At 42.6% G+C, this 21,952-nt stretch overlaps 1 protein-coding gene across 6 annotated transcripts in view; it reads left to right on the forward strand.

The window, feature by feature from the left end:
- The window catches only part of tsga10 (testis specific, 10), a 165,958-nt gene that overhangs the window by 78,055 nt on the left and 65,951 nt on the right, over nt 1–21,952 (forward strand). For all 6 annotated transcript variants that reach the window (XM_073044038.1, XM_073044039.1, XM_073044040.1 and 3 more), the window contains 2 exons: nt 12,938–13,161; nt 20,299–20,454. In XM_073044038.1, coding sequence (XP_072900139.1) covers nt 12,938–13,161; nt 20,299–20,454 — 380 coding nt within the window. The remainder of the gene's footprint in view (nt 1–12,937; nt 13,162–20,298; nt 20,455–21,952) is intronic.

Raw genomic sequence — 21,952 nt, forward strand, 5'->3', positions numbered from 1 at the left:
ATATTCGGTTAGGCCCCCGGGGACTTATCCATCCTAATGTATTTTAACAACTCCAACACCTGCTCTCCCTTAATATCAACATGCTCCAGAACATCAACCTCACTCATATTGTCCTCACTGTCATCAAGTTCCCTCTCATTGGTGAATACAGAAGAGCAGTATTCATTGAGGACTTCGCTCACTTCCACAGCCTCCAGGCACATCTTCCCACCTTTATCTCTGATAGGTCCTACCTTCACTCCTGTCATCCTTTTGTTCTTCACATAATTGAAGAATGCCTTGGGGTTTTCCTTTATACTACTCGCCAAGGCCTTCTCATGCCCCCTTCTTGCTCTCCTCAGCCCCTTCTTAAGCTCCTTTCTTGCTACCCTATATTCCTCAATAGACCTATCTGACCCTTGCTTCCTAAACCTCATGCCTGCTGCCTTCTTCCACCTGACTAGATTTTCCACCTCACTTGTCACCCGTGGTTCCTTCACCCTACCACTCTTTATCTTCCTCACCGGGACAAATTCATCCCTAACATCCTGCAAGAGATCCCTAGACATCGATTACATGTCCATAGTACATTTTCCTGCAAAAACATCATCCCAGTTCACACCCGCAAGTTCTAGCCTTATAGCCTCATAATTTGCCCTTCCCCAATTAAAAATTTTCCTGTCCTCTCTGATTCTATCCTTTTCCATGACATGCTAAAGGCCGGGGAGCGGTGGTCACTGTCCCCCAGATGCTCACCCACTGAGCAATCTGTGACCTGACCTGGTTCGTTACCTAATACTAGATCTAGTATGGCATTCCCCCTAGTCGGCCTGTCAACATACTGTGACAGGAATCCGTTCTGGACACACTTAACAAATTCTGCCCTGTCTAAACCATTGGAACTAATCAAGTGCCAATCAATATTAGGGAAGTTAAGGTCACCCATGAAAACAACCCTGTTATTTTTGCACTTCTCCAAAATTGGCCTCCCAATCTGCTCCTCGGTATCTCTGCTGCTACCGAGGGCCTATAGAATACTCCCAATAGAGTAACTGCTCCCTTCCTGTTCCTGACTTCCACCCATACTGACTCCAAAGAGGATCCTGCTACGTTACCCACCCCTTCTGTAGCTGTAGTAGTATCCCTGACCAGTAATGCCACCCCTCCTCCCCCTTTCCCCCCCTCTCTATCCCTTTTAAAGCACTGAAATCCAGGAATATTGAGAATCCATTCCTGCCCTGGTGCCAACCCTGTCTCTGTAATGGCCACTACATAATAATTCCATGTATGTATCCAAGCTCTCAGTTCATCACCTTTGTTCCTGATGCTTCTTGCGTTGAAGTACGCACACTTTAGCCCTTCTACCTTACTACCTTTACACATTTTATTTTGCTTCTCTTTCCTCAAAGCCTCTCTATATGTTAGATCTGGCTTTACTCCATGCATTTCTTCCACTGCTCTATCACTCCAGGTCCCATCCCCCTTGCAAATTATTTTAAACCCTCCCAAACCATGCTAGCAAACCTGCCTGCAAAGATATTGCTCTCCCTGGAATTCAGGTGCAACCCATCCAATCTGTACAGGTCCCACCTTCCCCAGAAGAGATCCCAATGATCCAAAAATCTAAAACCCTGCCCCTTGCCCCAACTCCTCAGCCATGCATTCAACTGCCATCTCTTCCAATTCTTACCATCACTATCGTAGCACTGGCAGCAATCCTGAGAACGCCACCCTTGAGATCTTGTTCTTCAGTCTTCTGCCTAGTTCCCGAAACTCACACCAGAATCTCATCCCTCTTCCTGCCTATGTCATTAGTACCAACATGTATCACAACTTTTGGTTGCTTTCCCTCTCGTACCAGGATGTCGTGCACCCGGGAGGCAACAAACCATGCGGGAGTCCTTCTCACGTCCACAAAATCTCCTGCCTGCTCCCCTGACTATAGAGTCCCCAATGATGACAGCTCTCCTCTTCTCTGACCCACCCTTCCGCACCACAGGGTCAGACTCAGTGCCAGAGGCCCTGCCACCGTGGCTCACCCCTGGTCAGTCGTCCCCGCCAACAGTATCCAGGACAGTAAACTTATTATTCAGGAAAATGGCTACGGGGTGCTCTGCACTACCTGACTACTCACCTTCGCTTTCCCCCCTTTGACTGTCACCCAACAACCTGCTTCCAGCAGCCTAGGTGTGACTACCTCCCTGTAGCTCTCATCTATGACTGCCTCATTCTCCCTTATGAGTTGAAGGTCATCCAACTGTTGCTCCAGCTTCTTTGCACGGTCTTCCAGCTGCATACACTTCTGGCACATGTGACTCTGCGGGAGAGGGGAGTTCCCCCAAGACTGCCACATCTCACGTGAGAGGCACATCACTGTCTCAGGAGGCATTGTAAAGCCGAACTGAGAGCAAGCACATTCTCCTCTTCTCGTTGAAGCCTCTGGAGTCAAAGCCTCAAAGCTCCACTCCTTCACTGGCCCACCCGCTCACTGGCCGTTAAATTTTGTGAGCTGGAGTGTCAAGGGGCTGAATCATCCTGTTAAAAGAAGGAAGGTGTCCTCACATCTCAAACAGTTTAACACAGCAATTGCATTTCTACAAGAAGTACACATTCACAGTTCTGATAACTGCTATCTTATGTCACGATGGGCAGGGCAGCACTTTCACTCCACTTTTCAGACTAAAAGCCGGGGGGGGGGGGGGAGTCTCAATTCTCATAAATCAAAACATTCCCTTTGAGCTCCACAACAAAATATCAGATACAAATGGCTGTTTTGTTATTGTCTTGGGGAAATTATATAGCACACTGGTAGCGTGGGCTAACATACATGGTCCTAACTCAGATGACGTGGACTTTGAATGTTTTTTTTTCCTGCGCTGACTGATTTGAGTTCATACTCTCTCATACGAGGCAGAGACTTCAACTGTTGGTTAGATCCAGTGCTGGATCAATCGTCTCCTATTCCCAGAGTACTAAGCAAATCTGCCTCATTAATTCAGTCCTTCCTCTCCAGCTATGGCATCTCTGATGTATGGCGCTTTCTGTACCCAAATAAGAGAGAATATTCAGCTGATTCCATCGGTCCATTCCTGTGCTTATCAGAGCATAGTGATATCAGACCATGCTCTGGTTGTCCTGTCTATAATTCTTCCTGGCCTTCCTCAAATAAATAAGCATTGGCCTTTTAATTCAACCTTACTGTCAGATAATGACTTTGTAAAATTTATGGAGGACTAGATAATCTCTTTCCTTAATACCAATATGTCACCTGAAACCTCAAGCCTGGTTGTTTGGGATGCTTTGAAAGCATACCTCAGGGGTCAAATAATTTCCTGCACTGTGAATATGAAAAGAAAGAACTATAAAGAACGACTTGACCTGGCCAATCAAATTAAAGAAATAAACCAACAATATGCTCATTAAAAATCCGGAGCTGTGTAAATACGAGTGGAACTCCAAACTAAACTTGACCTTATTTCCACTCACCGAATTGAACGCTAAATCTTGAAGAGCAAGAGCTGGTTCTATAATCATGGAGACAAATCTGGTAAATTTTTAGCCAACCAATTAAGGCTTCAAAGCCAAACAACACATCACAAAAATTCAAATGGAAAATGGAAGCATCACCTTGAATCACTCTGAAATCAACGACACATTCAGGAACTTTTACTCCCGACTTTACACCTCTGAATCTCCAAATGATAACATTTTGGTCGAGAATTTTTTAAATAGCTTAAATACCCCTACACTCTCTCCTGATGTCAAAATGAGACTGAATGAGCCAATATCATTAGAAGAAATAGCTTCAGCCATCTTGTCACTGCAGACTGGTAAATCTCCAGGACCCAATGGGTTCCCTGTAGAATTCTTTAAATCGTTTTCGTCACTGCTCTCACCTCAACTATCCTTGGTTTTATCTGATTCGTTTAAAAAGGTAAACTGTCAGCATCATTTAATGAGGCAAGCATCATTCTTCTAGTGAACAGAGGCAAAGATCCAACAGAGTGCTCCTCATACAGGCCAATCCCTCTGTTAAATGTTGATGTCAAAATCTTAGCTAAAGTTCTGGCCCGTAGATCAGAGAATTTCCTACCCTCTATTATTTCTGAAGACTAAACCAGTCTTGTCAAAAACTGCCTCCCCTTTTTTAACATACGCCATCTTTTAAATCTCTTATACTCACCTTCAGTTGGGATTCCTGAATGTGTTATCTCCTTAGACACAGGGAAAGCGTTTGACTGGGTGGAATGGAATTACCTCTCTGCTGTTTTAGAAAAATTTGATTTTGGACCATGTTTCATTACGTGGATTAAACTGTTAAATTCGTGTCCCACTGCCTCTGTTTTGACCAACTCTCAGCAATCCCAACCTTTCAATCTGAAACGTGGAAACCGCCAAGGGTGCCCCTTAAGCCCGTTACTTTTCGATCTGGCCATAGAGCCACTGGCGATTGCAATCTGCAGTTGTGCGGATCTGACGGGGATTTGGAGGGAGGGAGTTGAGCACAAAGTCTCCCTTTCTGCTGATGATCTTTTACTTTTTATATCAAACCCGATCACCTCCTTAACCCCCCATGTTCTCACTCCTTAACAAATTTAGCCTGTTTTCAGGATATAAACTTAATTTACATAAGAGCGAACTTTTTCCAATAAATGGAGAAGCACAAGCGTCAGAGTTCCATAACCTCCCTTTTAAGGTAGTGAATAAGCAATTTACTTGGTGTCACAGTAACAAGGAATTATAAACATCTTTTTGGAGAACATTTCACTAATTTGTTAAATCATACAAAACAGAACCTAGCACAGTGTCACCCCTGTCCATGTCCCTGATGGGCCGAATTAATGTTGTCAAAATGAACATCCTTCTTAAATTCTTTTTTTTAATCCATACCAATTTTCATTCCTAAAGTCTTCTTTGACTTGCTAGACTCAGTCATATCATCCTACTTATGGAAAGGCAAGCATCCCCAACTGAATAAAGTTCATCTTCAAAAACCTAAAAGTGTTGGGGGCATGGCTCTGCCCAATTTCCACTTATTACTGGGTAGCTAACATACTCTATCTCATCTTTTGGTCTTATTTCCACAACCAATCTGACTGCCCAATATAGATGGCAATGGAGCTGAACTCTATTAAGAATGTCTCTATTTCCACACTTCTTGGATCCACACTCCCTTTTCTTACACCTAAACCAATTGCTAATCCTGTTATCAGGCACACCCTGAGAGTATGGGTTCAGTTCAGAAAGTATAGTGGTCTGTATGGCTTCTCTCTTTCAAGTTCTATTCTACATAATCACCTCTTCCAGCCTTCTATAGATGATCCAACAATTCAAGACTGGTACAGACAGGGCATCAGGTGCTTTAAAGATCTTTTTATAGACAACTGCTTTGCATCATTTGAACAATTGTCTGCAAAATTTTACTTACCCAACACTCATTTCTTAAGATAATTGCAAATTAGACATTTTATAAGCCCTTTGTTATCAGACTTCCCTGAGGCACCCGACACAAATGTCGTTGATATGTTTTTCTGCATGAATCCATTGTGCAAAGGTCTAATATCTACTACTTGTGACAAGCTAGCAGTTCTGAGGCGAGACCCCCTTGACAAAATTAAAACTGCCTGGGAGCAAGATTTAAATTTTTCACTGTCAGATGATGTGTGGGATTCAGTTCTCAAGTTAGTTAACTCAACCTCTTTATGTGCCCCGCCACTGCCTGTTACAGTTCAAGGTTGTACACAGGGCCTATATGTCTAAAACTAAATGATCTCACATTTACCCAGATGTTAATCCCTGTTGCGACAAACGCAAAAGGGGCGAAGCTTCCCTTATTCACATGTACTGAACATGCCCTAATTCTATCCCAAATACTTAATTACAATCTGGAAACTAATCCTTTGATTGCTCTTTTCGGCACCTCTGGAGAGGGGGACACGCACCTATGTTCGACCAAACGTCGCATACTGTCTTTTGCCTCTCTTTTGGCCAGGTGTGCAGTCTTGCTCAGGTGGAGGGATGCTGCCCCGTCCACCCATGCTCAGTGGATTAAGGACATCATGTCCAGTCTATATCTTGAGAAAATCCATTATTCAACTCTCAATTCAGGCATAAAGTTCCAAAAGGTGTGGGGACCCTTTCTTGAATATTTTCAGGACTCCCAGCCAAACTAAAGGTTTAGCCTTTCTTCTTTTCCTTTGCACGTAACTCCCTGACTTTCAGCATTCTCCGGTAAAATTCTACGAACTCAGACATGTAAACATACAACAGTTTATGTGTTAGGAAAATACACCTTCTCTATACCAATGCAGCTCTGTGGGGATAAAGGTTCTAGTTAACCCTTTTTGCTAACGCAATGTTGGCTTGGAGATGGGAATTGGGAGGGGCAGGTCGGGGCAGGGAGGCAACCAAAGCATAATTGTACTTATGGATGCATCTCTTTCATAGATGTGAATTGTACATTTGTTACATTTGTTATGTACTGCACAAACCTCCTTTGTACTATGCTTTCTTGATTTAAAAAAAACAATAAAAATATTGCTGAGGAAAATAAACATGCAAAAAACAGAAATAATATAAAAAAAGTGAGGTAGTTTTCAAAGGTTCAATGTCCATTTAGGGATCGGATGGCAGAGGGAAAGAAGCTGTTCCTGAATTGCTAAGTGTGTGTCTTCAGACTTCTGTACCTCCTACCTGATGGTAACAGTGAGAAAAGGGCATGCCCTGGGTGCTGGATGTCCTTAAGAATGGATGCTGCCTTTCTGAGACTTGAAGATGTCCTGGGTACTTTGTAGGCTAGTACCCAAGATGGATCCGACTAAATTTACAACCCTCTGCAGCTTCTTTTTGTCCTGTGCAGTAGCCCCCCCCCCCCCCCCATACCAGACAGTAATGTAGCCGCTCAGAATGCTCTCCAGGGTACATCTATAGAAGTTTTTGAGTGTACTTGTTGACATACCAGATCTCTTCAAATTCCTAATGAAGTATAGTCGCTGTCTTGCCTTCTTAATAACTGCATTGATATGTTGGGACCAGGTTAAATCTTCGGAGATCTTGACACCCAGGAACTTGAAACTGCTCACTCTCTCCACTTCTGATCCCTCTATGAGGATTGGTGTGTGTTTTCTCGTCTTACCCTTCCTGAAGTCCACAATCAGCTCTTTTGTCTTACTGACGTTGAGTGCCTGGTTGTTGCTTCAACACCACTCCACTAGGTGGCATATCTCACTCCTGGATGCCCTCTCATCTTCATCTGAGATTCTACCAACAATGGTTGTATCATCAGCAAATTTATAGATGGTATTTGAGCTATGCCTAGCCACACAGTCATGGGTATAGAGAGAGTAGAGCAGTGGGCAAGGCACACAGCCCTGAGATGCACCAGTGTTGATTGTCAGCAAGGAGATGTTATCACCAATCTGCACTGATTGTGGTCTTCTGGTTAGGAAGTCGAGGATCCAATTGCAGAGGGAGGTATAGAGACCCAGGTTCTGTAATTTCTCAATCAGGATTGTGGGAATGATGGTATTAAATGCTGAACTATAGTCGATGAACAGCATCCTGACATAGGTGCTTGTATTGTCCAGGTGGTCTAAAGCCATGTGAAGAGCCATTCAATGACATATTTTTGAATCTTCAGTGTCAACCATACTGCCACTCATTGCTCAGCTCATGAGAAACTGAACCATTTGACCAAAGGCTGTTGATGGTTTTAAAAGTAGATAAAAGTCTCTGCATCTCTTTTCTAAATGGACATCCTTCAATCCTGAAGACATGCCCTCTTGTCCTAGAATCCCCTACCATGGGAAATAACTGCCATATTTAATCTGTTCAGGCCTTTTAACATTTGGAATGTTTCTATGAGATCCCCCCTCATTCTCCTGAACTCCAGGGAATACAGCCCAAGAGTTGCCAGAGGTTCCTCATACAGTAACCTTTTTATTCCTGGAATCATTCTCGTGAATCTTCTCTGAGCCCTCTCCAATGTCAGTCTATCTTTTCTAAAATACAGAGCCCAAAACTGCACACAATACTCCAAGTCTGGTCTCACGAGTGCCTTATAGAGCCTCAACATCACATCCCTACTCTTATATTGTATACCTCTAGAAATGAATGCCAACATTGCATTCACCTTCTGCTCAGTCATAATTTTCACATCACATACTTCACTTTCTCTGAAGACTGATGGAAAATACGCATTCAGTTCCTCTGCCATCTCTACATCTCTCGTTAAAATATATCTTAGAGTGTCATTTTCTATTGGTCCTATATCTACCCTCAACCCTCTTTTACCCTTTATATACTTAAAATGCTTTCGGTATCTTCTTTGATATTAGTTGCCAGCTTCCTTTCATAATTCATCTTTTTCTTCCTAATGATCTTCTTATTTCTTTCTGCAAGTTTTAAGAGCTTCCCAATTCTTTAACTTGCCACTAACTTTGGCTTCATTGTATGCCCTGTCTTTTGCTTTTACTTTGGCTCTGACTTCACTCGTCAGCCATGGTAGTGTCCTTCTTCCATTTGAAAATTGCTTCTTATTTGGAATGTATCTGTCTTGCACTTCCTACATTTTTCACAGAAACTTCAGCATTTCTGCTCTGCTGTCCTTTGCACTAGTGTCCCTTTCCAGTCAACCTTGGTCAGTTCCCCTCACATGCTGTTGTAATTTCCTTTATTCCAGTGAAATACATTGGAATTTAGTTTCTCCTTCTCAAATTTCAAGTTTGTCCATTTAGAATGGAGATGAAGAGGAATTTCTTTATTCAGAGAATTCATTGTCACAGGCAGCTGTGGAGGTCAGGTCATTTGGTGTATTTAAGGCAGAAGTTTTAAAGGTTCTCAATTAGTCGGGACAAAAAGTAACGGGGAGAAGGCAAGAGAATGGGAGTGAAAGGGAAATGGATCACCATGGTGGAGCAGACTCCATAGGCCGAGTGACCTAATCCTGCTCCTATGTCTTTTAGGAGCATTCTTATGTTATTGAGAGAGTATTGTGCTCAATACTCTTGTTGAGCAACACACAGAACTTTTATTACCTTGAGCAACTTTTCTTTTGATTCCTCTCCCTTACGACAAATCAAAGTTGAAGCCATGGGGACTTGCGTGAGCTTCAGCTAAGCCTGCCTTTTTGTTAATGTTGTGGAGCAGTGTTTGTCTCTTCAAGTTATGGCACCAATTTCCCTCCACTGCTACATTGATGACTAAATTGGTGCTGCCTCCTGTACTCATACAAAATTCCTCAATTTGATCAACTTTGCTACTAACTTTCAAGATGTCCACAAATATATTTGGACTATTTCTAACACCACTCTTCCCTTTCTTGATCTCTGTCTGCCTCCATCTCAGGAGACAAAATATCCAGACATTTACTACAAGACCCTCTCCACACACACAACTACCTTGACTACATCTCCTACCCTATATTTTGTAAGGTAGGATCCTTTCTCTTAGTTCTCTGTTACATCTGCTTTCAAGATGACACCTTCTATTTAGGGACATCTGAAGTGTCCTCCCTTTTCTGAAATGTTCGTATGGTTGATGGAGATCTCATTCGCATCTCAATTTCCTTCAATTTGGCATTCACCCCACCTGCCCCCAGACAAGGAATAACACTTGGTCCTTACCTTTTATTACAACAGCCTCTGCATTCAGCATACCATTCTTTGACATTTTCACTAGCCACAGCATGATCCCTCCACCAGTCTCATCTCCACCTGCTTCCTACAGGGACCACCTTCACTGTGTCTCTGTGATTAGTTTGTACCTACCCATCACCCCACCCCCCACAGTTACTTTCCCCCCCATCCACAGAAGAAGCTGCAACACTTTACCATGTTCTTCTTCCATCCTTGTCTCTTGCATTCATTATTCTTGATGTGGCCTCCTCTAAATCGGTGAGACCAAATGCAGACTAGGCAACAGCTTTGCTGAGCACCTGTGCTTCATCCGCAGTGACCATCTGGAACTCCTGGTTGCAAGCAATTTTAATCTCCTTACTCAATCCCTCGCTACCTTATCTGGCCTCAGCCTTCTCCACTTCCAGTTTGAGACCCAACACAAACGAGAAGAGCACCACCTCATTCTGCTCGGATGGTCTACAACCCAAGGAGGCTCACAAAAATGATTCCAAGATTGACTAGCTTGTCATATGAAAAGCGTTTGATGGTTCTGAGCCTGTATTAACTAGAATTGAGAAAAATGAGGGGTGACCTCATTGAAACCTATTGAATGGTGAAACGCCTATAAAGAGTGGATGTGGAGAGTTTGTTTCCTACAGTGGGAGAGTCTAAGACCAGAGGACACAGGGATGTCCTTTCAGATGAGGAGGAACTTCTTTAGCCAGAGAGTGGTGAATCTGTGGAATTCTTTGCCACAGACAGCTGTGGAGGCCAAGACTGTATGTATATTTAAGGCAGAGGTTGATTGGTCAGAGCATGAAGGGATGCAAGGAGAAGGCAGGTGACTGGGGCTGGGAGGAAAATTGAATCAGCCATGATGAAATGGCAAAGCAGTCTTGATGGGCCAAATGGCCTAGTTCTGCTCTTATATCTTATAGTCTTCTGGTCTAGCAAATGGATATACAAACCTAGACCTTGCAGTCTCAACAGATGTTGTCCAATATCTAGCCTACTGTTTGAAATACCTCTTTTAATGGATGTCAAAATAGAGAATGAATCAGAGCACAGAAGTGCATAATCAGGGCGAACAGAACCTCTGGACCATATCTGCTTGCTTTTATGCATTAAGTTGCTGCCATATGATTGGCTGCTTTGATATTCTGCATTAATGAGCAGGTAACTTAATAAAGTGGCCACTGAGTGTATACTGTACAACAAAAAAAACCCTCATCCATGGCATTCATATAAATTGTAGCTAGTATTTTGCCTGCGACATTAAGATTCATTTATGCTTATTTAGAAATTGATTAATATTTTAATTGTATTTATTACCTACTGTTTTTACAGTTGTAAAAATAATATTTCAATCTCACACTTCAGAAGAAGTAAATTGTCATCAAATTAACAAATAATCTAATCATTTGGACTTGATGTTCTGTATCATACTGATCTTTGAACCCCATATACAGTATATATATTTTGAGTCCAGGCCAGATGGATGGAATAAAAGCTACAGTTGAAGTCAGAAGTTTACATACACTTAGGTTGAAGTAATTAAAACTCATTGTTTAACCACTCCACAGATTTCATATTAGCAAACTATAGTTTTGGCAAGATGTTGAGGACATCTACTTTGTGCATGACACGAGTAATTTTTCCAACAATTGTTTACAGACAGATTATTTCACTTTTAATTGACTATATCACAGTTCCAGCGGGTCAGAAATTTACAAACAAAGTCAAAAGAAATCAGTCAAGACCTCAGAAAAAAAAATGTGAACCTCCACAAGTCTGGTTCATCCTTGGGAACAATTTCCAAATGCCTGGAGGTACCACGTTCATCTGTACAAACAATGGTACGCTAGTATAAACACCATGGGACCACGCAGCCGTCATACTGCTCAGGAAGGAGGGGCATTCTGTCTCCTAGAGATGAACGTACTTTGGCGTGAAAAGTACAAAGTAATCCCAGAACAACAGCAAAGGACCTTGTGAAGATGTTGGAGGAAACAGGTAGACAAGTATCTATATCCACAGTAAAACGAGTCCTATATGAACATAACCTGAAAGGCTGCTCAGCAAGGAAGAAGCCACTGCTCCAAAACTGACTTAAAAAAGTCAGACTACAGTTTCCAAGCGCACACGGGGACAAAGATCTTACTTTTTGGAGAAATGCCCTTTGGTCTGATGAAACAAAAATTGAACTGTTTTGCCATAATGACCATCGTTATGTTTGGAGGAAAAAGGCTTGCAAGCCAAAGAACACCATCCCAACCGTGAAGCATGAGGGTGGCAGCATGATGTTGTGGAGGTGCTTTGCTGCAGGAGGGACTGGTGCATTTCACAAAATAGATGTCATCATGAGGAAGGAAAATCATGGGGATCTATTGAAGCAACATCTCATGACATCAGCCAGGAAGTTAAAGCTCCATCGCAAATGGGTCTTCCAAATGGATAATGACCCCAAGCATACCTCCAAAGTTGTGGCAAAATTGGTTAAGGACAACAAAGGCAAGGTATTGGAGTGGCTATCACAAAGCCCTGACCTCAATCTGATAAAAAAAAATTTGTGGGCTGAACTGAAAAAGCGAGTGCAAGCAAGGAGGCCTATAAACCTGACTCAGTTACACCAGCTCTGTCTGGTGGAATGGAACAAGATACCAGCAACTTATTGTGAGAAGCTTGTGGAAGGCTACCCAAAATGTTTGACCCAAAGCCAATGCTACTAAATACTAACAAAGTGTATGTAAACTTCTAACCCACTGGAAATGTGATGAAAGAAATAAAAGCTGAAATAAATCATTCTCTCTACTATTATTCTGACATTTCACATTCATAAAGTAAAGTAGTGATTCTAACTGATGTAAGACAGGGAATGTTTTCTAGGATTAAATGTCAGGAATTGTGAAAAACTGAGTTTAAATGTATTTGGCTAAGGTGTATGTAGACTTCTGATTTCAACTGTATTTCTCACTGACTAATTAAATGATCTTGTACAAAGTGAGGTTGACTAATTTCAGTTAATTTTCTACAGTATAAACCTGCTTAAAAATTGGCCATCAAATTACCAATACTGTAGAAAGATTGAGTGGAAAACTAACAGATGATTGGTATTGAAATTAAAAATAAACTCAGTAATTGAATACTTTGCTGAGTTTAGCTTGATGAATTATTGTCTGGCAAAGTATTCTGCCAGCCAAAACTTATAGTACAAAATTGAATTGTCTACCTCAAAAGTATGGTAGTTAGAATACAGTTTTTCAATGCATGAGACCTGGTAATAAATAATTGGAAAGCCAGTAACAGTGTTCTAGTTGTATTTTTCTGCTGTTTCATTCCAGATTTTGATTTTCTTCGAGAATCTGAAGACACAGAAGCTCAGTTGCACACATATGAAGAAAGTAAATCTCCTTTTCTGTTAGATACATTTGTGAAGAATATATTGCAGGAAAGAGATTTTTATAAATCTGAAGTAGAATACCTGTTAAAAATGTTGAGAAGCAGAACTTCAGGACAAGGCAATTCCTCCAGAGGACGCAGTCCAATGCGTTCTTCTCCTGTCAAGGTATTTGTGTGTTTTTATCTTTTTCAAAGTACGTATCTCAACCATAGATGTGAATTTAATTCTTTGGACTATGTCACTGTCATTTCCTTGCTGCTGCTCAATTTTCAGCTGGTTACTGAAGAACAAAGAGGTAGATGTCGCTGGAGCTGAGGTTGAACAGACTTGATCTCCTTTCTCCAGAATTTAGAGATTCTATAAGATCTTAGCAACTCAAGAAATGTTAGTAGTGGAGATATCTCTATCAAATCTCTGCCCTCATTCTCCTAATCTTTAGGGAATAAAATCCTAGCCTTTTCAACCTTTCCCTATAACCCAGGTACTCAAGTCCTGACAACATTCTTGTAAGTTGTCTCTGTTTTCCTTCAATCTTATTGATATCTGTCTTGCAGGTAGGTGACCAGAACTGCACATGGTACTCCAACTTAGGCCTCACCAATGTCTTAGACAATTTCAACATAACATCTCAACTCCTGTACTCAGTACTCTGATTTATGAAGACCAGTTTACCATATTATCATCCAGATTGTTGACATAGATGAAAGACAAAAACACAACCAGCAATGATGCCTGTGGCACACCAGTAATCACAAGCCTCCAGTCAGAGATGCAAACGTCTACTATCCATGAACCATCCATGAACATGCCTGTCCAGGTTGACCCATTCTTTATGCTTGTTCCTGCCCCACTGAAATTGTATCCATCTCGACTCAGTTTTATCTCCCCTGGTTCAGCCCTTCCTTACTCCATCCATGACACTTCACACACTATTCTTTTCAGTGATTTCAAGTTCCCTGGCCCCGATCATCTTATTTTCACTATGTATGTCCAGTCCCTATACACCTCCATTTCCCATTAGGAAGACCTCAAAGCTCTCCTTTTCTTTCTGGTCACCAGTTCCCCTCCACCATCACTCTCCTCTGACAGACAACTGGTCCTCACACTTAATAATTCTCCTTCAGCTCTCCCCACTTCCTTCAAAGAGGTGTAGCCCCACTAGCCTCCGCATCTAGCACATAATTCTCCGTAATTTCTGCCGCCTCCAACAGGATCCCACCACCAAGCAGATGTTTCCCTTCCCCTCCCCCCACTCTCTGCTTTTCGCAGGGATCGCTCTCTATGTGAGTCCCTTGTCCATTCGTACCTTCCCACTGTTCTCCCTCCTGGCAATTATCCTTGCATGCGGAACAAGTGCTACACCTGCCCCTACACCTCTTCCCTCACGACTGTTCAGGGCCCCAGACAGACAGACACTTCATCCGTGAGTCTGTTGGGGTCACCTACCATATCCAGTGCTCTTGGTGTGACTTCCTTTATATAATGGAGACCTGGCCATCTTTGCTTGGATTTCCACCATTTGCAGATTTTCTTTTGTTCGACATCTACTACCACTGTTTGTCTTCTCCTGCTAAGTGAATGTTGAATCCAATTTACTGCCTCGTCCTGAATGCCAAGCGACTGCAAGTTCTGAACCAGCCACCTGTGTAGGACTTTGTCAAAGCCCATGTAGACAATGCCCACTGCCAGGGCAACACACAAAATGCTGGAGGAGCTCAACAGGTTAGGCAGCATTTATTGAGTGGAATAAACAATTGGTGTTTTGAGCTAGAACTGGAATGGATGGGGAAATGGCCAGTTTAAGAAGGTGGGGGGAGGGGAAGCCAGCTGGTGAAACCAGGTGAGGGGAAGCTAAGTTGTTGTGGGAGAAATATATCCGAGCTTTACCAATGTTGCCTAAATTATTTGCATTGATATATGTGTAAGCTATAAATGACAAACAAAATACTAATCAATACTTAAGTTACCCATCTAACTACAAAGAGGTTTGAGCATCTTGTTCAGAACACTCTCTTTTCAACAGCTTCATGGTTTCTTCGGCAGATCCTACCCCCAATTTACAGCCAACAACAGTCCTTTGAAATGACATCACCTGAAGTAAAAAGCACTTGAAGTAAACATAGAAACATAGAAAATAGGTGCAGGCGTAGGCCATTCAGCCCTTTGAGCCTGCACCGCCATTCAGTATGATCATGGCTGATCATCCAACTCAGAACCCTGTACCTGCTTTCTCTCCATACCCCCTGATCCCTTTAGCCACAAGGGCCATATCTAACTTCCTCTTAAATATATCCAATGAACCGGCCTCAACTGTTTCCTGTGGCAAAGAATTCCACAGATTCAGCACTCTCTGTGTGAAGAAGTTTTTCCTTATCTCGATCCTAAAAGGTTTCCCCTTTATCCTTAAACTGTGACCCCTCGTTCTGGACTTCCCCAACATCGGAAACAATCTTCCTGCATCTAGCCTGTCCAATCCCTTTAGAATTTTATATGTTTCAATAAGATCCCCCCTCAATCTTCTAAATTCCAGTGAGTATAAGCCTAGTCGATCCAGTCTTTCTTCATATGAAAGTCCTGCCATCCCAGGAATCAATCTGGTGAACCTTCTCTGTACTCCCTCTATGGCAAGAATGTCTTTCCTCAGATTAGGGGACCAAAACTGCACACAATATTCTAGGTGTGGTCTCACCAAGGCCTTGTACAACTGCAGTAGAACCTCCCTGCTCCTGTACTCAAATCCTTTTGCTATGAATGCCAACATACCATTTGCCTTTTTCACCGCCTGCTGTACCTGCATGCCCACCTTCAATGACTGGTGTACAATGATGCCCAGGTCTCGTTGCACCTCCCCTTTTCCTAATCGGCCACCGTTCAGATAATAATCTGTTTTCCTGTTCTTGCAACCAAAGTGGATAACCTCACATTTATCCACATTAAATTGCATCTGCCATGAATTTGCCCACTCACCTAACCTATCCAAGTTACCCTGCATCCTCTTAGCATCCTGCTCACAGCTAACACTGCCGCCCAGCTTCGTGTCATCTGCAAACTTGGAGATGCTGCATTTAATTCCCTCGTCTAAATCATTAATATATATTGTAAACAACTGGGGTCCTAGCACTGAGCCTTGTGGTACCCCAATAGTCACTGCCTGCCATTCTGAAAAGGTCCCGTTTACTCCCACTCTTTGCTTCCTGTCTGACAACCAATTCTCTATCCACATCAATACCATACCCCCAATACTGTGTGCTTTAAGTTTGCACACTAATCTCCTGTGTGGGACCTTGTCAAAAGCCTTTTGAAAATCTATATATACCACATCCACTGGCTCTCCCCTATCCACTCTACTAGTTACATCTTCAAAAAATTCTATAAGATTCGTCAGACATGATTTTCCTTTCACAAATCCATGCTGACTTTGTCCGATGATTTCCCCTCTTTCCAAATGTGCTGCTATCACATCTTTGATAACCGACTCTAGCATTTTCCCCACCACCGATGTCAGACTAACTGGTCTATAATTCCCCGGTTTTTCTCTCCCTCCTTTTTTAAAAAGTGGGGTTACATTAGCCACTCTCCAATCCTCAGGAACTAATCCAGAATCTAAGGAGTTTTGAAAAATTATCACTAATGCATCCACTATTTCTTGGGCTACTTCCTTAAGCACTCTGGGATGCAGACCATCTGGCCCTGGGGATTTATCTGCCTTTAATCCCTTCAATTTACCTAACACCACTTCCCTACTAACATGTATTTCTCTCAGTTCCTCCATCTCACTAGACCCTCGGTCCCCTACTATTTCTGGAAGATTATTTATGTCCTCCTTAGTGAAGACAGAACCAAAGTAGTTATTCAATTGGTCTGCCATGTCCTTATTCCCTATGATCAATTCATATGTTTCTGACTGTAAGGGACCTACATTTGTCTTGACCAATCTTTTTCTTTTCACATATCCATAAAAGCTTTTACAGTCAGTTTTTATGTTCCCTGCCAGCCTTCTCTCATAATCTTTTTCCCCTTTCCTAATTAAGCCCTTTCTCATCCTCTGCTGGTCTCTGAATTTCTCCCAGTCCTCAGGTGTGCCGCTTTTTTTTGCTAATTTATATGTTTCTTCTTTGGACCTGATATTATCCCTAATTTCCCTTGTCAGCCACGGGTGCACTACCCTCCCTGGTTTATTCTTTTGCCAAACTGGGATGAACAATTGTTGCAGTTCATCCATGCGATCTTTAAATACTTGCCATTGCATATCCACCGTCAACCCTTTAAGTATCATTCTATCAGTCTATCTTAGCTAATTCACATCTCATACCTTCAAAGTTACCCTTCTTTAAGTTAAGAACCTTTGTTTCTGAATTAACTATGTCACTCTCCATCTTAATGAAGAATTCCACCACATTATGGTCACTCTTACCCAAGGGGCCTCGCACGACAAGATTGTTAACTAACCCTTCCTCATTGCTTAATGCCCAATCTAGAATGGCCTGCTCTCTAGTTGGTTCCTCGACATGTTGGTTCAGAAAACCATCCCGCATGCATTCCAAGAAATCCTCTTCCTCAGCACCCTTACCAATTTGGTTCACCCAATCTATACGTAGATTGAAGTCACCCATTATAACTACTGTTCTTTTATTGCACGCATTTCTAATTTCCTGTTTAATGCCATCCCCAACCTCACTACTACTGTTAGGTGGCCTGTACACAATTCCCACCAGCGTTTTCTGCCCCTTAGTGTTATGCAGCTCTACCCATATTGATTCCACATCCTCCAGGCTAATGTCCTTCCTTTCTATTGCGTTAATCTCCTCTCCAACGAGCAACGCTACCCCACCTCCTTTTCTTTCCTGTCTATCCCTCCTGAATATTGAATATCCCTGGATGTTGAGCTCCCATCCTTGGTCACCCTGGAGCCATGTTTCTGTGATCCCAACTATATCATATTCATTAATAACTATCTGCACATTCAATTCATCCACCTTGTTACGAATGCTCCTCACATTGACACACAAAGCCTTCAGGCTTGTTTTTACAACACTCTTAGCCGTTATACAATTATGAAAAGTGGCTCTTTTTGCTTTTTGCCCTGGATTTGTCTGCCTGCCACTTTTACTTTTCACCTTACTACTTTTTGCTTCTACCCTCATTTTACACCCTTCTGTCTCTCTGCACTTGTTCCCATCCCCCTGCCACATTAGTTTACATACTCCTGAACAGCAGTAGCAAATGCTCCCCCTAGGACATTGGTTCCAGTCCAGCCCAGGTGCAGACCGTCCTGTTTATACCGGTCCCACCTCCCCCAGAACTGGTTCCAATGCCCCAGAAATTTGAATCCCTCCCGCTTGCACCATTTTTCAAGCCACGTATTCATCTGAAATATCCTCGTATTTCTACTCTGACTAGCACGTGGCACTGGTAGTAATCCAGAGATTATTACCGTTGTGGTCCTACTTTTTAGTTTATCTCCTAACTCCCTAAATTCACCTTGTAGGACCTCATCCCGTTTTTTATCTATATCGTTGGTACCTATGTGCACCACGACCACTGGCTGTTCACCCTCCCACTCCAGAATGTCCTGCAGCCGCTCAGAGACATCCTTGACCCTTGCACCAGGGAGGCAACATACCATCCTGGAGTCTCGTTTGCGGCTGCAGAAACGCCTATCTAATCCCCTTACAATCGAATCCCCTATCACTATAGCTCTCCCACTCCTTTTCCTTCCCTCCTGTGCCGCAGAGCCACCCATGGCGCAATGAACTCGGCTGCTGCTGCCTTCCCCTGATGAGACATCTCCCCCAACAGTATCCAAAACAGTATATCTGTTTAGGAGGGTGATGACCTCAGGCGACTCCTGCACTACCTGCCTACTGCTATGCTGTCTAGTGGCCACCCATTCCCTTTCTGCCTGTGTAGCCTTTACCTGCGGTGTGGCCAATTCACTGAACGTGCTATTCACAACTTTCTCAGCATCGCGGATGCTCCAGTATGAATCCAATTGCAGCTCCAGATGCTCAATGCGATCCGCCAGAAGCTGCAGCTGGACACACTTCCTGAACACATAGTTGTCAGGGACACTGGAAGTATCCCTGATTTCCCACATGCTGCAGGATGAACAAACCACGGGGCTGATCTCAGCTGCCATGACCTACCCAATACTTGCCTCAACTTTTGAAACTTTCACCTTTTAAAGGAACTTACCCGGCCTTACCTCACTTGGAGTGAAGCTCGTCCTCAGCCTCTGCTCACTGAAGCCTCTCGAGACAAAGCCTTCCTACTCTGTCTCCCTCTACTCTGTCGCCCGCTACTCCGTCGCCCACTCCGTCTAACTGTTCTCTTTAAATACTCCCGCTGCCTCACGGTCCGACTTACACGCGCTTGCGCAGTCGTGCCCCCGTTAAACTGCCGAAGTAGTCCGTCAAATACGTTTCATTCTGTAGTTGAAGGAAAGTGTTTTCCTTTAATTGTATTAAAATATATAAAGGTTAAACTGAAAACAGACTTGGTATGTTTGTGAACTTGATTAAAAGTCATAGATAGTCCAGGTCAAACCGATGTGCCTCCACTTGCTATTCTTTCAGACATCTCAACTGGATTTCCAGTGCCCAGAATTTCTTGTATAATTGATCCACAATGTTGTGAAGACCATGAATGAGCAGCGTGCTCCACAATCCCACATTGCAGGAGCTTTCCCAATTTTCTTAAGCTCTAATATGTGCTGATGCTTATTTCCCTTTCCACCAGCCTAAGAATGCTGTGCAAGTTACTCTCATATTCCATGTCTGTCCTCAATGTTGATGGATTAGCATCCTTGAAAGCATTACATGGTATAGCATACATACCTGTTCTTATATCATTACAAGGGAGATCTTTTGGTAATAATAATGCAGGCCTTCTATTACATTTTCTTTAGTATTTCACCCTTGCACTTAACTCATGTAACATTTCGTCCATAATAATTTCCAACATACTTTTCCAGCTTAATAATGTCTTCTGTTGATTACTTAAGTATAATTATTACTAGTTACTATGAATTAAGGTAAAATGTACTGTTTACTTTCAGTTCCATTAACTTATTTGTACACGTGTATCCAGTTTGTAGAAATGGTGTGATTGAATAACTTGCATAACTGAAACTTAAATGGATGAATGAAAGCAATGAAGAAGTGTTATATAGGGTGTTAAATATTAACATGATAAATTAAAATGTAGAATGAGAAAAAGTTTGTGGAAATATTTAAGCAGTAGATGATATTTACTTATTAGGCACTTATAATTGGTTCATTTTGGTGTCCTTTTTAAAACCAGGGAGGAAGCTATGAGTCTGAGCTCATGTGTGTAGTTAAAGAGCGTGATGATCTTCAAGCCATGGTAAGCAAATATGAAAAGCATTTTGCAGAGCTTCAGGCAAATATCAAAGTTTTAACTGCAGAAAGAGACCAAATTAAGCTCCTCTATGATCAGGTAAGCAATGACATTCATTGTATTTTTAATTGTTTTCTATTATGATTTTTATTTTAAGTGCTGGCTGTTTTAAAATGCAGGTCAGCTAAAATGTATATATTTTATATACAGGAATTACCTGTGTTTCTCTGTTCAGTAGTTTGTCTTCTATGGGTATGGTTCCACAGGAACACATCATACTTTGATGATCAGCTTGTGAAAGGCGGGAATGGTCAATGCTTTTGGGGTTTTGCTTTTCAAATTCGTTGAGATGATGTTGATGGAAAGCATCAGTTCTCATTGTAATTTTTGTCCATTCAATGCAAGTATCTGTGTTAATTCAGGCTATTTTTGTTACTCCTATTCAATGCCTGTAACCATAACCATATAACAATTACAGCACAGAAACAGGCCATCTCGGCCCTTCTAGTCCATGCTGAAAGCTTACTCTCACCTAGTCCCACTGTTTATGAAAGATCTGATTTCATTGTCCATTTGTCCCTCTGTCTATCCTTGCTAATCTTCCCTCCTGGCACATATCCCAACAAGTGACAGAAATGCTACATCTGCCAATACACTTCCTCCCTCACCTCCATTTAGGCTCTCAAACAGTCCTTCCAGGTGCGACAACACTTCACCTGTGAATTGTTGGGGTCATCTATTGTAGCCGGCGCTCCCAATACAGCCTACTCTACATCGATGAGACGATGTAAATTGGGGGACCACTTTGTCGAGCACCTTCTGCCAGAAGCGGTATTTCCCGGTGGACAACCATTTTAATTGCTGTCCCCATTTCCATTCTGACATGTTGGTCCATGGCCATGAGGAGATCACTCTCAGTGGAGAAGCAACACTTCATATACTGTCTAGGTAGCCTCCAAACTGATGTATGAACATTGATTTCTCCTTCTGGTAATTTGTGTCCCTCCCCCTTCTCTCTTCGTCTATTCCCTACTCTGGCCTCTTACCTCGTCTCCTCACCTTATCACCACCATTCTTGCCCCTCTTCCTTCCCTTTCTCCCATGGTCTGCTCTCCTCTCCTCTCCAATCAGATTCTGTCTCCTCCAGCCCTTCAACTTTCCCACCCACCTGGCTTCCACTTCTGGCTAGTCCTCCCACCTGGCTTCCACTTCTAGCTAGTCCTCCCACCTGGCTTCCACTTCTAGCTAGTCCTCCCACCTGGCTTCCACTTCTAGCTAGTCTTCCCACTTGGCTTCCACTTCTAGCTAGTCCTCCCCACTGGCTTCCACTTCTAGCTAGTCTTCCCACCTGGCTTCCACTTCTAGCTAGTCCTGCTTTCTCCTCTCTCCATCTTTTTATTCTGGCATCTTCTCCCTTTCTTTCCAGTCTCAGGGTGTCAGTCTGAAATGTCAACTGTTTATTCCTTTATGTAGACAATTGATGGCTGGGATAAACATAATGGGCTAAAGGGCCTGTTTTGTGCAGTTGGAAATTATGACAATGGGACTGATTTGTCCTTAGTTAATAACTAATTTTAATTTTTCCCATTGAGTACAA

The sequence above is a fragment of the Hemitrygon akajei genome, chromosome 4, assembly GCF_048418815.1.
Source record: "Hemitrygon akajei chromosome 4, sHemAka1.3, whole genome shotgun sequence".
Taxonomy (NCBI): domain Eukaryota; kingdom Metazoa; phylum Chordata; class Chondrichthyes; order Myliobatiformes; family Dasyatidae; genus Hemitrygon; species Hemitrygon akajei.